The sequence below is a fragment of the Lithobates pipiens genome, unplaced genomic scaffold (genome assembly GCF_037356315.1).
Source record: "Lithobates pipiens isolate NorthernLeopardFrog02 unplaced genomic scaffold, aLitPip1_a1.2 Scaffold_18, whole genome shotgun sequence".
In the NCBI taxonomy this organism is placed as follows: Eukaryota; Metazoa; Chordata; class Amphibia; order Anura; family Ranidae; genus Lithobates; species Lithobates pipiens.
In genome coordinates, this window is record NW_027507758.1 from 435,466,216 (window position 1) to 435,484,385 (window position 18,170).

The following is an 18,170-nucleotide window of genomic DNA, read 5'->3' on the forward strand; positions in this document are numbered from 1 at the left end:
GCTTTACCCCGGATGTCTGCACTGCATACTTAGATGTGCCTCTTTTAATCATAAACCATGTGAATTTCTAAATGTTGTACCTTCATTAAATGTAACTGAATTGCTACACTTAGAGGTGCCTCTCTTCTCTTTTATACTCAGATGTGACATGACGCTACTTGTATATCAAGACATCACTTGAATATCGAGTCAAAATTTTTTTTTTTAATTTTGCTGGTCTTGCAAAACACTCTCAAACCAAGGTTTAACTATATGTGGAATCCTGGCATTAAAGTGTTACTAAACCCACAATAGTAAAATTAGTCTGTATATGCAGTAAAACATGCTGGTTATAATCACTGTGGAGCCTAAGGGGTTAATCCTCTGCATTGTGTAAAAAGGCTGTTTGATCCTGAATGCACAGATCTTCCTCTTCTTGCATTGTCCCCAAAACATCTCTGTGTAAGACAGAGATAGTGGAGTAACTCTGCACATGCTCAGTCTGGTGTGTATTGCTAGAGAGATGGAAGGATGCATGTGATCAGTACAACAGTACTGTCCACATAGTACTGCATCCTCATAGGACAGTGAGCAGTATGAAAACTCCTCCTACAAGTTTTAACCAGACATTGATAGAAGTCACAAGACTGCTGATGAGAAAAGTTATTTAGCAGTTTATATTTACTAAAATGATTGCATTTCCTTGTTCGGTGTACTGTGGGAGACCAGATACAGTATAGTGAATGCAGGGTCCCGGGTTTAGTAACACTTTAAGAATTTGACATGCAGGTCATGTACAATGATATTAAGGGGTTGATTTACTAATGGCAAATAGGCTATCCACTTTGCAAGGAATATTTTTACCTTAGCATAGTCATTTTGGTGAAAATTCACTTTGCATAAAATACCCAATCACATGCAAGGAGAAAAAATAAATAAAAAAAAAGCTTTTTTACTTGAACATGATTGGATGCTGGAAATTAGCAGAGCTTCACCTCATTCCCTAATCTAAGGAAAAATGCCTATTTGCCTTTGGTAAATTAACCTCAGTGGTTAAGCAGAACAAATTAGGCCATAATAAACCCCTCCTATGTTTTGTGTTTCCACATAGAACACGTCTGTTTATTATGTTTATTAACACATATCACAACATTTCTCAAGCTCTTCTGAAACATAACCAGAGTTGCTTGTTGTGTAATATGAGTTTTTACTGAATACTTTGGCACAATATATATCAACTGTTAAAGGGAGAAAGGGTTTTCACAGTCCACGTTAGAATATGCATGCTTTGGAAAAGTCAATTAGGTCAGATTAGGGCTTCACAAATTTTCTTTGAGTCTAGGAGCCAGCTAAAGAAGTTAGGAGCCCGTTTAACCGCTTTCTGACTGCCCACGTTGTTTAACAGCGGCAGAATGGCTCCCCTGCACAAATCGATGTAGCTGTATGGCGGCCACTTTAAGTGGTATAGGGGGTGGGCGCGTGCCCGCCATGGTACTGAGGAGCCAATGTGCATGCCTGGCTGCAGGGATGTCCCCGGGCACACGCGATCGCTCCTAAACACAAATCAACCTTCCCCTAGGCAGTCCCATCCCCCCACAGTTAGAACACAGTGAGGGAACACATAGCCCCCTAGTGTTAACCCCTTCCCTGCCAGTGACATTTATACAGTAATCAGTGTCTCTTTATAGCTCTGATTGCTGTATAATGTCAGTGGTCCCAAAAAAGTGTCCGATCTGTCAGTCGCAATGTCGCTGTCCCAATAAAAATCGCAGATCGTCGCCATTACTAGTAAAAAAAAATAATAATAATAAAAATGCTATAACTTTGCACAAACCGATCAATATACGCTTATTGGGATTTTGGTAAAAAATGTAGAAGATTACATATCGGCCTAAACTGAGGAGAAAATTCGTTTAACCACTTGTTTACTGGTCATTTAAACCCCCTCCTGTCCAGACCAGTTTTCAACGCTGATGCACTTTGAATGACAATTGCGCAGTCATGCTACGCTGTACCCAAATTAAATTTTTATAATTTTTTCCCCCCACAAATAGAGCTTTCTTTTGGTGGCATTTGATCAATTCTGTGTTTTTTATTTTTTGTTAAAATATTTTTTTAAATATTCAAAATTATTATTGTTAAAAAGAATTTTTCTCCTTCATTGATGTACGCTGATGAGGCGGCACTGATGGGCACCGATAGGTGACAGTGATGGGCACTGATGGTTGGCAATAATGGGCACTGATCAGATACACTGATAGGCAGCACTGCTAAGTGGCACTGATTGGCACCACTTGTGAGGATTGATAGATGGCACTTGTGGGCATTGATAGGTGGCATTCATGGGCATGGATAGGAGGCACTGGTGGACACTGGTAGGTGGCAATGGCAGGGGGTACTGGTGGGCACAGATGAGGCATAATTGCATCTTCTGCTTCGGGACCAATGTCCCTTACAAATAAGCCCGTAATCGTGTTTTTTTTTTTTTCTTTTTCTCCTCACTCTGTCAGCCACAATGAGTCATTAAACGGACCTGGAGCCCATCCCTTTGTACCCTAGACGGCACATCGAATGAGAGCATGCGGACATAAGCCATGTAGCCTATCCACATTGTATCCATTCCTTGGAATGTTTGTGGTTGATTACCCAGCCCTAAAGCCATACAAGCTGAAGCCGTCAGCGTCTTATGTGCATGCGCAATGTCATCCCTAGGAGGGCTTGTGTTTGTGTTACGGTGTTAGGCTAATGTGCTGTCCGCAATATCCCTGCACAGAAAACAAAAGAAGTTATACAAGTACAAGGCGCCATGGACCTTGTATACCAAGAACTGGAGCCGGAGGCTGGACAAGAGGTTCCAGTTGGCTCTGGGCAGTTTTGTGGAGGAATAATAAGATAACCAGAGGCTGAAAAAGTGGGAAGGAAAGAATTTCTAACAGCTTCCAATTTACTGTTGGGGCAAAACACTCTTTTTTCTTTTTATTCCTCACCTCGGTCACTGCTGCAGCTTCTTTGCAGAGGCACTCCACCACAACGCAGGAAGCCCGGGGGGTTAACTAATTTCAAGTCATGACCACTGCATCCTTGGTAACCATTGGCTGAGGGGAAGTGGGAGGCAGTGCAGCCCCGCCTCCTGCTACCGCCTCAGCTAATGGGTAGCTAAAGTACTCTTTTAAGCCCCTCCCTCTTGACTTCACTAGGAATCTCCTGAGTCCCAGTCCTGTCAGCTAGCTTGCTATGTGGGTGGGCAGGGATTACACATTTAACCACTTAAAGTGGGGTGCCCCTTAAAAAAAAAAATAATTAAAAAGTCAGCAGCTACAAATACTGCAGCTGCTGACTTTTAATAATGGGACACTTACCTGTCCTGGGGTCCAGCGATGCGGGGGAACAAAGGCCCCCCCTCCCTCGTTCTCTGCTCGTGGTGCCGTCATTCGTACTGTGGGCACCCGGCTGTGGCTTCACAGCCAGGCACCCACTGCGCATGCGCGAGCAGCTCAGGACGCTGCGATATGCCGCACAGTCATCTGGGACACGTGACAGGTCCCAGATGACTGTGCGCTGCGAGGGGAAGTGATGTCACCAGCCTGGGCAAGGAAGAAGGCAGACTACGAGGGACCCCCTAGCAACAGGTATTTAGAGGTAACATTTTATTTTTTTTCAATTTTTTTTTTTATTTTTAAAGAATTTTAAGCACTTTTTTTATTTTTTGGTGGCAACACCACTTTAAATACAGGGCGCTTTTACCCTCTTCCTGCCCAGGCTAATTTTCAGCTTTCAGTGACAATGACAATTGTGCAGTCATGCAATAATCGCATGAAATTTTTTGCTTTTTTTTCACACAAATAGAGCTTTTTTTTGATGATATTTAATCACCACTGGGTTTTTTATTTTGCTAAACAAACAAAAACAATTTTAGAAAAAAAAAAAAATTATTTCCGTTTCTGTTATACAATTTAGCAAATAAGTAATTTTTCACTCCTTCACTGATGTGCACTGGTGAGGTCGCACTGATGGGCTGCACGATTAATCGTTAAGAATTGAAATCGCAATTCTACTCCCCTCCCAATTTAAAAAAGCATTTCCTGATTCTATGTAACAAGTGCAGAAAGCTCTCTGCTGATTTCTGACAGCTAACAAAAAAATAGGCAGCCTACCAAGTTTATCTTAATATCGCTGATAACTATAAACATTGTAACATTTTGTTCTTAGATCAAAGGAATGACCTTGGTCTGTAAATTAGGTCAGTTTAACCACTTAACCGCTTATGAACCGCCCACCGTCATTATACAGGGGCATTTTGAAGAGGAGTTTCGTTGTTATGGCAGCAGCTAGCTGCCACAACCCCGGTATCCTCTTCTTCAGCGGGCAGTCCGCTTTCAGATAAAAGTGGTCCCTGCGGTGGATCACTTTTGTCAGGGCAGGAGAGGGGCCCCTCTCCCGCCACGCTCTCTGGTGCCTGTCGCCGCTTACTGGAGCCACTGGCAGCGTCGGAGGCAATAGCGTCCTCTCCCCTCTGTGGTATGGAGCTGAGTGAGGGGAAGATGGGCCCCCATCTGGCTCTATACCAAAAACGTCACTTCCGCCCATAGCACTTAAAGGGACATTTTTTTTTTCAAACAACATTAATTTTTTTTTTATTGCATTTTAGTGTAAATATGAGATCTGAGGTCTTTTTGACCCCAGATCTCACATTTAAGATGTCCTATCATGTTTTTTTTTTCTATTACAAGGAATGTTTACATTCCTTGTAATAGGAATAAAATTGACACATTTTTTTTTTTAAAAGAACAGTGTAAAAATAAAAAAAGAGTAAAATTAAATAATAAGAATTTTTTTTTTTAACGCACCCCGTCCCGCTGAGCTTGCGCGCAGAAGCGAGCGCATACGTGAGTAGCGCCCGCATATGAAAACAATATTGAAACCACACATGTGAGGTACAGTATCACCACGATCCTTAGAGTGAGAGCAAAAATTCTAGCCTTAGACCTCCCCTGTAACTCAAAACATGCAACCTGTATAATTTTTTAAACGTCGCATATGGAGATTTTTAAGGATAAAAGGCACAATTTTGAAGCGTAACATGTTTGGTATCAATTTACTCAGCGTAACATTATCTTTCACAAAATAAAAAACAATTTGGCTAACTTTACTGTTTACTTATTTTTTTAAAAGTGTATTTTTTCCAAAAAAAGTGTGCTTGTAATACCGCTGTGCAAATACGATGTAACAGGAAGTATTGCAACAACCGCCATCTTATTCTCTAGGGTGTTAGAAAAAAATATATACTGTATAATGTTTGGGGTTCTAAGTAATTTTCAAGCAAAAAAAAATAATGATTTTAACTTGTAAACAACAAGTTTGAAAAATAGGCCCGTTCAAACTTGATTGGTTAAAGAGGAACTGCAGTCTGCTCACATAATTTGTAATAAAAACATCTTTGTTATTGTGAAGCTTCCCTCCAACCACTTTGTATATTATTTTATATATACTGTGATTCTGTACTTGTCAAACATGCTGAAAATTTGCCCAACCATAATATATATATATATATATATATATATATATATATAGTTTTAAGCAGAGACCCTAGAGAATAAGAAGGTGGTTGTTGCAATATTTTATGTCACACTGTATTTGTGCAGTGGTCTTTCAAATGCAGTTTTTGGGGAAAAAATACACTTTAATGAATTCAAAAAAATCTAAACAGTAAAGTTAGCCCAATATTTTTTGTATAATACGAAAGACGATGTTACACCATGAGACTCGTGATCTTTATTCTAAGCAAAAATTATTGTGATTCTCATTTTAGCCAGAATCATGCAGCTCTAGGCTGGACTAATGAGGCAGCACTGATAGGCGGCACTGATTGAGCTGCAGTGATAATCAGGGCACTGATTATCTGTGTACATGTCCCCTGTCACACTTGCCAGTTACCAGCTCTGCTTTCCTAAGTCTGTGACAGCACGTGAAAAAAGTGCCGTTAATTGGACACAGCTGATCACATGGTAAAGGGCCGCTATGATTGGCCCTTTACCACAATCTGTGATCAGCTGTGTCCTAAAGACACAGCAAACACAGTGTGCCAGATGCGCGTCCCAGGGGTCGTGGTTCTGGGAGGACATCCATGGATGCCCTCCCAGAACAACAAAGCCACGCTGTAGCTGTCTATCGGTTATAGCGCAGTAATGAAGTAGACGACTGACGATAGCCCAATCCCCAGGATGCAAATACTAGTCTCCATGGTGACCTGGTGGCTGGGATTTGTCGAGCCGTGAGTTCGATATTTGACTTGGTGCTGCTGCTGAAGTGTCATGCTGTGATCCTAACATGATTGATTGCACGTGTGCATGTACAGCTTTGAATTTACAGAATTAGGTTGGCCATAAAGGGGTAAGTGTCTTTCATCTGCCTATCTTCAAAAACAACCAGTAATTGGTATGCACAGATGTGTTGAATCAGGATGGGAGCAGTCCTAATATGGCTACTCTTACAATGGTCACCACAAGCTGTTTCATTCTCAACTTAATGAATAAGAAAATTGCCACCAAATGCTTTGATTGTAACTTTATTGGGTTTCCTACATGTATCTACAAGATTATATGTATTAAAAGAGAAGTGGGGGAATAAAAAATACAAACTCACCTAGGTGGATGCAGCATCGGTCACTCGCTGCCGTTAAGACCGAAAACTGAGAAATCAAAAATTGCTGATTGCTCAGTTCTCGGTCTTCAGACTGCAGGGAGCTGGTGATTGTCAGTCACTGGCTCTCTGCTGTGCCCCTCCAGCGCTCACTGGATCACTGGGCTGTGGAGGGGATGGGAACGGCTTGCTCATCTCCCAGTGGTTTGCTGAGAGACTGAGTCAGCTGCTGGTCCAGGCATCTGGGTGGATCCGGACATTAAAGTTGTGATCAATCCAGAGCCTGGGCCGACTGAGTGATGACAGCTGCCTTTAGCCCTGAAAACAGGTCACAGGAATGCACTACTTCTTCTTGGCCCTACTTCTCCTTTAACAGTGAGCTTATGTTAAAGGAAGGGGGGATAGATAAATGACAATAAACTGTATGTGTATATATGGGTAAATTTGAATATACGTAGTTATATAGTTGGTAAGGTTGAATAAAGACAACAGTCCATCCAGTTCAACCTGTGTAGGTGTTTGTGTGTGCATGTAGAAAATTATTTCCCATATCCCTGTATATTGTTTTTGCTAAGATGCACGTCCAAGAGCCTTTTAAAACTATCCATACTTCCTGACAACACCGATTGTGGAAGAGAGTTCCACATCCTTACAGCTCCGACAGTGAAAAACCACTTACGCAGCTACACAATATGTTGTGTTTTGTACAACTTTACAAAAAGTGTTAAAAAAAAAAAAAAGTAATGTCATGGAAGAAACTTTAAAAAATGGTAGTTTTGTATATTAAATTTGTATGTGTTTGTATGCACATTCCTTAGCATACCTCCTAAATGTTCCTTATTTTGGAACCTCTGTCCCTCCTTCCTCAGTTATCCCTGTTTTTGATCTGATGTAAGGCTGTCTATTAAAAATGTATTATTTAGTTATTAAATATGTTTTACTGCACTAGTGTTTTATCTAATCTTACCTTTTATGTTTTAATTTTTTTGTTTTTTTTAAAAAAACTGAAGTGATATAAAAATATAAACCAGTCATTTTGTGTATGATAATCCTTAAGGTCCATGTTGAAGGAGTCCTTTGTATAATTCTAGCTATAATGTGTGCCTCCTGTAATATGGAGGGCCCAAGATCACCAACAAGCCACTTGTAAAAGTTGATAGTCCTTATTGGTCTCTCAAAACAGGCAAACACAAATAGCTTTCACCAAAAGTAAAGCAAACAGTTCACAGTCCTGGTATAAATAAAACCATGCAACACAGTTCTCCACCAGTCTCTCAGCCCCACACTAGGTTTTTGGGCTCCCACTTGTTTCAGGATACAGGATAAGCCACAGGATCTCAGCAAATCCTCAATCTCCAGAGGATCCATCCATGTTCACAGTTGAGAACCGATCCACACTACCTCACAGACACCTTCTGTGTCCTTCCTGCTACTTTTCAAGGCTCCCTTGCATGTGGCATAACCTCTTCAGGACCAGAGTCCCTGTAATTAGGGTTTGGAGGTTCTTTTGCCACCCAAAAGTCTCTCAGAACCTCCAAAATTCTGGGTCCCTGAAAACGTAACTAAACAATCCAGAGAGTACAGAAAGTCAGTCCTCTTTGCTCTGACAGGATGATCTGCATGGGTGAAAACCCTTGAGTGCTAACAATGTCTGTTGAGCTCTACCTTAAAGGTACCACAACCCAAATAGTGGGGACATATGCCTGGCATCATGTTCAATATATAGTGTGTGTGTGTGTGTGTGTGTGTGTGTGTGTGTGTATGTATGTATGTATGTATGTATGTGTATATATGTATATATATATATATATATATATATATATATATATATATATATATATATATATATATATATATATATATATATATATACACACACACACACACACACACAGTGTATATATGTGAGAGTGTACATGTGTGTATTTTTTTTGTATATGAGAAAAGGTTGAAGGGATTTTCTATTTACTGAGTACACAGAGTAACATAAGAGGATAATCAGATCAGTGTAAGCACAGAAGAAACCTGTATTACCGGATTTTCTTGAGCAACTTCAACTAGCCAATTTTTTAACTTTCATTTTCAGCATGTGTTCAGTTAAATAGGGCCAGTCATGACTGAGCCTTTGCAAGAATCCAAGTATTTAGTCATAAATTATAACACTGCTGATTCCTGTAAATTGACCAAATTAGCACGTGTCTCGACAAACTTTGATTGAAGAATTAAAGGCCAATCAGCTTTCAGAATACAATAGTCAGCAATGGGAGATTCTTCCATTCACACTGTTTAGCATGGATGGGAGAATCTATGGAAATCTTTACACGTATGGCCAACTTTACACACACTGTTTTCCATCTCCACAATAACAGTATAAAACACATATCCCTGCATTCCCTTTTTTTGAAGGGATTTGTTCCCTAAAACTGTTATGCACACTGATGGCAAAAATACATCGTTCATGGGTAAAGCAGTCACATTTATAATTAAAGAGGAGCTTCAGTCTCCCCAAAAAATGGTCAGCAGCTACAAGTGGTAAATGTTAAAGGGGGGGGGAGGAGGCAAGCAAGGGGAATTTCCAATTTTGAGTGAAGTTTTGCTTTAACCACTTAAACCCCAGACCATTTGGCTGGCCAAAGACCAGACCACTTTTTGAGATTCGGCACTGCGTCGCTTTAACTGACAATTGCGCGGCCGTGCAATGTGGCTCTCAAACAAAATTGATGTCCATTTTTCCCACAAATAGAGCTTTCTTTTGGTGGTATTTGATCACCTCTGCAGTTTTTATTTTTTGCGCTATAAACAAAAAAAGAGCACCAATTTTGAAAAAAACACATTATTTTTAACTTTTTGCTATAATAAATATCCCCCAAAAATATATAAAAAAAAAATTTTTTCCTCAGTTTAGACCGATACGTATTCTTCTACATATTTTTGGTAAAAAAAAAATCACAATAAACATTTATTTATTGGTTTGCACAAAAGTTATAACATCTACAAAATAGGGGATAGATTTTTGGCATTTTTATTATTATTATTTTTTTTTTTTTTTTTTACTAGTAATGGTAAACAGCGATTTTTATTGTGACTGCGACATTATGGTGGACACATCAGACAATTGTGACACATTTTTGGGACCATTGCCATTAATACAGCGATCAGTGCATTAATTACTGTAAAAATGTCACTGGCAGTGAAGGGGATAACACTAGGGGGCAGGGGAGGGGTTAATATGTATCCTATTGTGTGTTCTACCTGAAGGGGGGATGGGATTGTGCAGTAAAACTAGCAGATCGCTGTCCATACTCTGTATGGACAGTGATCTGTCAGTTTCCTGTGTGAGTTTACACACAGCTCCCAGTTCTCCATGTGCCCCGAGCGATCGTGGGAGCCCTGCGACGATTGAGACCGCTGGGAACTCGCATCAGCTTGGGGAGTGAGCAAGGGCGCGTGCACGCCCCCCTAGTGGCCGTTTATGTTACCAACGTAACATAACGGCGATTCGCACAGCCAAGCCATGCTGCCGCAGTACAACTGCGGCGGCTGGTCGGCCTTCGGTTAAAGAGGAACTTTACTCTCCCTAGCCGCCCCCCCTTTTTTTGTTTTTAACTCCGTTACCTTGTTGCAGGTCCTGCACATTTAAGTTACTCACCCGCCCAGCGGATTCAGCATTGTCCTGCTACAATACGCTGCTTCTCTACACGCCCCTCGGTCTCTCGTGGCCATCTTCTGTGACGTCATCGGTAAGCTGATGGCCTGGCCCAAAAATTAAAAAAATACAATATGTTTTCACTGAGTGCTTGGTGGAGACCAAGCCTGTCCATTAAATAAAGTAATATTTTTCTTATTTAGCAGATCATTAGGGCCATTTGGTGCCCTTTCAGTTCTCAGTTATTGTTTCACGTCACTTTTTGTTCGTTAATCTTATAATTCTTCATATTTTCACTAAACCTGCAGATTGCTCTAAAAGAGATCCTCGGGCAAAGTTTCCTTCACCTGACATGCACATTCATTGGCTGTCACGCACTGTTGGTTATCTTTTATTCATCCTTGCATCAGTCAAGATTAATAGAGAATTAAAAGACTAGTCAGCATGGTAGATCTCTTATGACAGTGATGCCAGTCTCTTGAAATAAACTGATAACATTTCAACAGTTTTGGAAGGGAATCCGAAAGCTTATAATGCATCTTTAGGACATTACCCTCAGAGAAATAATTTTTCTGGTCCTACAGACAGGCCATTGGAACCTGCGCAAAGGTTACAGGCAATGGCCAATGTATCTGGACTAACATGATAATTGTCTCATCTGTCATTTGAATAGAGTGCTCATTCCTATTGATTTTTTGATAATGTATGTATTACTGTCAGGGTTATGGCTCCTGTAGGTCTTTTTTTCCTTTAGCTTTTACACTGCATAAGATATTGGTAATTTATGAGAGATTAATAGTGGAAATGACCTTTGCATGGACATACAGACTATTGATTATACTGTATTATTAATGTTCTATGTACTTTTTTACTGTATTTTGTATTTGTTTTACAGAGCTGCAATGTGACTAAGTGTTAGAATCATAGTTATAACACCCCTTAAGAGTCCTCCGTATCTGTGTCCTTCATTTCTTTGCCCAGGATATTATGTCCAGATAAGGGCTAATGGATAGAACACACAAAACTGGCAAACATTTGTTAACTTATATTAATGTTTTTGAACTTTTAAATGAAAGTGGAACAAACACAAGCGTTATCGTTTTCTATAACATACCATTGTTATGTCTTTGCTTACTCAGGGAAGGTTCTTTAATGAATGTCTGAACGTCTTTCTGCTTAAAGAAGGACTGGGAAGAGTTGCTCATATTCCCAACATACACGCAGAGCATGGCCACCACTGGACATTTTACAAACAACTATTACAAGCAGAAGTTCGTGCACAGAAGACAAGAAAGGGCATCTGGGAACAGGAAAAAAAACTTAACATTTTAAAAAATAAAATTTTCAATCTTAGTATTTTCCAGAAGACAAAGCAACTCATTAATTCGCTGGTCACACATTGGAAACAATTCAAGAAATGAGATTACATTTAAAGCTGAACTCCAGGAAAATGAAAAGCCTTGTCTGTCTGCACTGCAAAGCCTAACTGCTCATTTAGTTAGTATGATAAGACTAGCTGTCCTCTGCTTCCCCAGCAAAATATGTTTCCCTCCACCTCGGCAGGGTCTCCTGGTGTCCTCAGATCTAGTGCAGGGCTATGATCTTGACCATGTCAGAGGACCTTGGGTTGCCAGAATGCAGGGGGAAAGAAGCTGTAGGGATCAGTCTAGCAGCCCAAAAATCCTGTGGGAGTGGAGGTACATAAATTGCTGTACCTGGTCCCCTAGGCATACACCTTTTGTAGTGCAGGCCCCAATGCAAGGGAGGACTTTAGTTTTCCTAAAGCTTAGCATTAAGGGTTGTTTATATGTACATCAAATGTACATGTTTGTTGCTTTAGCTGATGTAGCTTGGGCCCGGTGCATCAGGAATGATCGCCATAAAGACAACTGCCTCACTCTACGTCTTCTTGTCAGGATGAAGAAGGTCAGGAAATAACAGCCGGATCAGGTTTCAGGGCAGCTGGTAACAATACTGCATGCTGATTTTATAGCTTATTTATATGTGTATTTATTTTTGGTAGTTGAAAACACTTGTTTGGTGTTTATTTTTATTGGAATTATTGCAGCCACCCTGTCTGTATAGATGTCTCCAACATAAACATAACAGATTAGCTGCGCAGCAGACACCATAATCTAAATATTAATTTTCCCATGCCCACTTACTACCATAGCTCCTAAAGTCCCGTGGTGTACTATGAGAAAAAATATAGATTTCTTTACTGTGAATCTGTGCCTTGTTTTTGGCTGCCTGGGGTAAAGAGAAATCTCTGGAAGCACCAGGTATTATACATTATAATCTCTGGAACCACCAGGTATTAATACCCCCAGGTATTGCACATTATAGCTCTAATGCTTGGCTGTTGCCCGCTCAAGCACCCAGTGCTTGCACATGGGGGTAAAGAAGAAACCTCTAGCCTTGGGGACAGCAATCCACTGCCTCGCACCATATGGCCGGTGTGAATGAGCCCTTGGTCATTTAAATGCGTATTATGTGTGTAACCTGATACCCTGCAATTCAGATCTATTATGAAAACAAACTATTCCGGCTATTTAGAGCAATGAGTTTTGGCCTTTTTGAGACCAGAGCTCTGTAAATTCTTCCAAAACCTTTGATGCCCTAACAGTAAAGAATAACATTTATAGTCATGCAATCATAGTATGTGAATGCAGAACCTGTATTAACATGCTGGAAAGCGCTGTATAGGGCTCTGTGTCACTATGGACAGGATAAGGCTTGTGAAGGGGGTTAGGGGACTTTGCAAACTTGTTGGCCCTGGGGACACTGTTGGATACTGAGGTTGAAGGTGTTATGGAGACTCTGCAGTAGGCTGGTGGGGCACTGTGAGAGCTTGAGGGGCATTGTGGAGGCTGAGGGCACTGTGGGCCAATATGGGTGGTTGAGGGGCACTGTGGAAGGTTAAGGAATCTTCAGCTGCCTGGGATAGGGGAGGGCACGGTCAGGCAGTGACCTATGGCATAGTAATTGATAACCACTGGTTTTAGAGCGTAGAAGAATATAAGTCCTCACCGACTTTGCCCTCACTGCTTGCTGGCTACAAGTGGTAAATATGAAATGTTTATAAGCAGTGTTTCATATATATCTGACTAAATATTAAAGGAAAACATATTTTTTAACTAACTTTAACTGAAGATAAAAAAAAAGTGCAAAACACTATACATTCCCTTTAACAACTAGTCTGACTCTTGAGCCAAGCTTTTGCACCAATGGACATAATGGTCCACTAGCACTAAGGTATAATGGGGTGTGTTATCTTGAAGCAATGGATACCTCTCTCTACTTCAATAAAAGTGCTTGAACATGCTCTTTGAAATTGTTTAATTATTTGTATAACAGTATTCCTTTAAAGTCAATTTCTGTACATTGTTGCATTTGCTGCCTTGGGGGTTAGTGTAAGTCAGGAATAGGCAACCCCCGGCACGCAAAGCCTCTTTTTGCCAGCACGCGACTCCCTTCCCAACAGCAGAGCAGTGCAGGGAAGTGCCAGTGAGACACTAATGCATTCAAATTTTACAATTCCCAATGCCGCACCTGCACTAAGGGGGAGACACTGTGCCCTCAGTGCAGGTAAACAATGGGAAAACATTGATTGGTTATCTAACTTTGTTGTAGCTGCGATCGCCTTGCGATGATGAAGAGATTGGGTGCAGTTCTGCTAAGGGGGCAGTCCCTGTTTCCAGGAGGAGGAGGACTGTGATTGGCCAAAGCCAATCACAGTCCTACTAGCCCCGCCCACTATCTGGAGGAAGATGACTCACTTGGTTGCCACTACCAATCTCAAAGAAGGGATTTCACTGTGAAAACCACAAATCAGGTGACAGTTTGTGGGATTACTGTGTGTGTGTGTGTGTATGTGTCACTTACTACTGACCCCTCAACACTGCATCATCTACTACTACCTACCTCTACATCACCTACTCCCAACCTCTGAACTCTGCGTCACTTACACCTGACTCCTGAACTTTGCGTCACTTACTACTGAACCTCTGCACTGTGTCCCTTTAAGCCACAGCCAATATTCAGCGCAATGAAAATCACATCCAAGTTTGCTAAGGCAATCAGCGCCGCACTTTTTCTCAGCTGCAGGGGTTCGATCTTGCGCACAGGCCCACTGCTTTCAGAAAATGCCCCTGACCTGAGCTCATCATTGCGTATCCATTCCAGATGCTTGTATGTGACATCACATACAAGCACGTGGGCTGGATGCGAGAGATGGATGAGCAGGATGAGTGTGCCAGGGCAGGTAGATGTGTCTCATCTCTGCTTCCTTGCACCACTCTGCATATCCCACATATAGAGAAGAGGGTACAGCGGTGGAGCAGAAGAGCAGGAGGGTACAATGGTGGGGCGGATGTGCAGGGGGTACAGTAGTGGAAGAGATGAGAAGGAGGGTTTTGCGCTGGGACAGAAGAGCAAGGGGGTTACAGTGATGGGGGCAAATGAGCAGGGGGTTACAGTGGTAGGACAGAGGAGCAGGGGGTTCATTGATGGAGCAGGGGGGTCAGGGGCAGGGGAGAAAGTAGGTACATTGGTGAGGCAGATGAGAATGGGTGTTACAGTGGTAGGAGCGATGAGAAGGGGGTTCAGCAGTGGGGCAGATGTTCAAGGGGGTACAGTGGTTGGGCAGACGTGCAGGAGGTACAGTGGTGGGAGAGATGACAAGGGGGTTCAGCAGTGAAACAGAAAAATACAGTACAGTGATAGGGCAGATGAACAGGGTGCTACAGTGGTAAGAAAGATGAGCAGGGGGGTTGTGCCAGATGAGAAGGGGGTTACAGTGGTGGATAATATAAGCGGGGGGATTCAGTGTTGGCAGATGTGAAAGGGAGGTGCATTAGTGGGCCAGATGAGCAGAGGGTTACAGTGGTGGGGCAGAAGAGCAGGGGGTTACAGAGGTGGGGACGATTTGCAGGGGTGTACAGTGCCAGGGTAGAGGAGAAAGGAGGTACATAGCAGGGGGAACAGTGGTGGGGCAGATGACAAAAGGGGGTTACAGTGGTGGAGCAGATGGGTTCAGTGTTAGGACTAGTGAGAAGGTGGTTCAGCGGTGAGACAGAAGAGCATGGGGGTACAGCATAGGAGCAGATGTGCAGGGATTGGTGGGGCAGATGAGAAAGGGGGTACATTGTTGGGGCAGATGTGCAGGGTAGTACAGTGAGGGGACAGATGAGCAGGGGGTATAGTGATCTGAGGTGTGAAGGTGCAGGAATTGGGGCTGATCTGGGGACTGGAGGTGTGAGAGTGCAGGATGTTAATCGGTCACTATTACTCAAGTCATTTACAGCATTTACTTTATAAAAAATCCTTTTTGTGATTGAGAGTGTGAAGTTGACATTTTTTTGTTATAAAATTGGCACGCTCAATTTCTTTGAAAACATTTTTCGGCACACTGCGCTCAAAAGGTTGCCTACCCCTGATGTAAGTGATGTATTTTTAATATATGTAATATTATAAATAAAACATGTTCTGATTCACTAACAGTATGCATTTTTAATTTAGAGACATGTGGTAAACGTGAACCCCTGTCCATCATCCCACAGATAATAGCATGTCTAATGTGTTTATTTTATGTTTCATCAGACATTTAGATCACTTGGGAAATCCTTTAAAATGTTCCTGGAAAGCCATCAGAGACAGCCAGATGCTGTAGGATTGTCTATACAGTTCATTGTTCCCCACCAGCTTACTAGATGCTCATTCATTGCAGAAACATCTTTTGTCTAGACTTTAGCAGGAACAAAGAGGTGTGAATTTGTACATCCCATCAATCAGAACATTTATATTTATTTCATTATTTCAGAGTAAACAAAAGATAAGGCTACTGATTATTCAATCATACTGTGAGGAAAGCACAAGTGTATGTAAATGCAGATATCTGTGTATCTTCAAAACATACTAATTGCAACAAATAGGACATGAACTGCTATATCGGGTAGTGTATTGTATGGCTGATGTATACCTTTGTTTGATGATTTAATATATCTAAAGGCTAAACTTAGGAGCAGATTTTATTTAAAGTGGAGTTCCACTTAAAAAAAAAAAAAAAAAAATCAGCAGCTACAAATACTGCAGCTGCTGACTTTTAATAATCAGACACTTACCTGTCCCAGGGTCCAGCGATGCGGGGGAACAAAGCCCTGCTTGTCTCCCCCCTTCACAGCCAGGCACTCACTGCGCATGCGTGAGCCGCACTGTGACTGGCCCCGGCAATCAGCTGGGACCTGTGACATGTCCCCAGATGATTGCCAAGGGGGGGGTGAACTGACTTCCAGAGCCCTGGGAGGAAGTGGAAGCTGGTATCCTCTAAAAAGAGGGTTTTCCGCTCTCCCTCCCCCAAAAGAAGTGACATGGCAAATGTGGCATGTCAGGGGGTCATCTTCCCTTAAAGCAGAAGTTCCATTTTTGGGTGGAACTCCGCTTTAATAAACAAAAAAGTGACCGCTTTAAATTTTTGTAGTTTTGGGAATTTAAAAAAGCAGAGAAGGGATTCCATATGCATGTTAACATAGTAGGTATTTACATGTGTAAAATGCTAGAACAAAAAAAAGATACATTTGATATTCATTGATGGTGCTTGAAATTTGCCAACGTATGTTGACCACTAAAACAAAAACAGATGAATATGACCATGATTAGTGATGCTTAGAATGTTCTTCTAACCAATATAAAGTGGAGTTCCACCCACATTTTTCACTCCTCACAAAGCAGCACTAATGTGCATCCTTAAAATGAATTGGCAATTTATTTTTATTCTTTCTGTTCATTTACCTGATTTATGCCTATATCTAATTTCACTTCCTCCTTTAGGGGTCATGGCGCCGTACGCCATTTCTAGTTTTGCATTGGCTCCTGGGAGATCTTGGTCAGCTTGGCATGGCACTACTTCCGTAACATTTCACATTGGCGTCTATAGAAAATATTGGTCATGCCTGGCTGACAAAGATTGCACTGCACTGCTCATGCGTGAGATCGGCAGGTGCATGCTGGGTAGCCAGCATGCACAGAATCCAGGAAGAAAGACACTGTGGCTTCAGATGCCCACACTGGAGATGGTCATGCTGTGCAGGAACTTCACAAGGTAAGAAAACAATGCTGCACAAATAGAAAACTGGGCAGTTTACTGCATACCTTGTTACATTGCAGGAAGCATGAGTATTCTAGAGGCGTTTTTATCTTAAAATTCATATTTCGGCCATAACTCTGCTTTAGAGTTATGCCGATATACGTTGGCAAAGTGGCATGGGTGCGCAAAACAATGTACCGTATATACTCGAGTATAGGCCGACCCGAGTATAAGCCGAGGCCTCCAATTTACCCCCAAAAAACTGGAAAACTTATTGACTCGTGTATAAGCCGAGGGTGAGACATGGCTGTCCATCCCTGTGTGTCCGTCCATCCCTGTGTGTGTGTCCGTCCATCCATCCCTGTGTGTGTGTCCATCCATCCATCCATCCCTGTGTGTGTATCCATCCATCCATCCATCCCTGTGTGTGTGTGTGTGTGTGTGTGTGTATCCATCCATCCATCCATCCCTGTGTGTGTGTGTGTGTGTGTGTGTGTGTGTGTGTGTGTGTGTATCCATCCATCCATCCATCCATCCCTGTGTGTGTGTGTGTGTGTGTGTGTGTGTGTGTGTGTGTGTGTGTGTGTATCCATCCATCCATCCATCCCTGTGTGTGTGTGTGTGTGTGTGTGTGTGTGTGTGTGTGTGTGTGTGTGTCCGTGCAGCCTTGTGTGTGTGTCCAGCCTACCTGTGTCCCAAGCCTCCGTCCCGAGCCGCCGTCGTCCCGAGCCTCCTCCGTCCCGTGCCGTGCCTCCTCCGTCCCGTGCCTCCTCCGTCCCGTGCCGTGCCTCCTCCGTCCCGTGTCTCCTCCGTCCCGTGCCG

The 18,170-nt window shown here is 42.2% G+C and overlaps 1 protein-coding gene across 2 annotated transcripts in view; it reads left to right on the forward strand.

The window, feature by feature from the left end:
• CUNH3orf33 (chromosome unknown C3orf33 homolog) overlaps positions 1-15,763 on the forward strand; it is a 44,505-nt gene extending 28,742 nt beyond the window's left edge. For both annotated transcript variants that reach the window (XM_077488112.1, XM_077488113.1), the window contains exon 5: positions 11,404-15,763. In XM_077488112.1, the coding sequence (XP_077344238.1) occupies positions 11,404-11,685 (282 nt within the window). In that variant the 3' untranslated portion in view covers positions 11,686-15,763. The remainder of the gene's footprint in view (positions 1-11,403) is intronic.
• Positions 15,764-18,170: the final 2,407 nt, after the last annotated feature.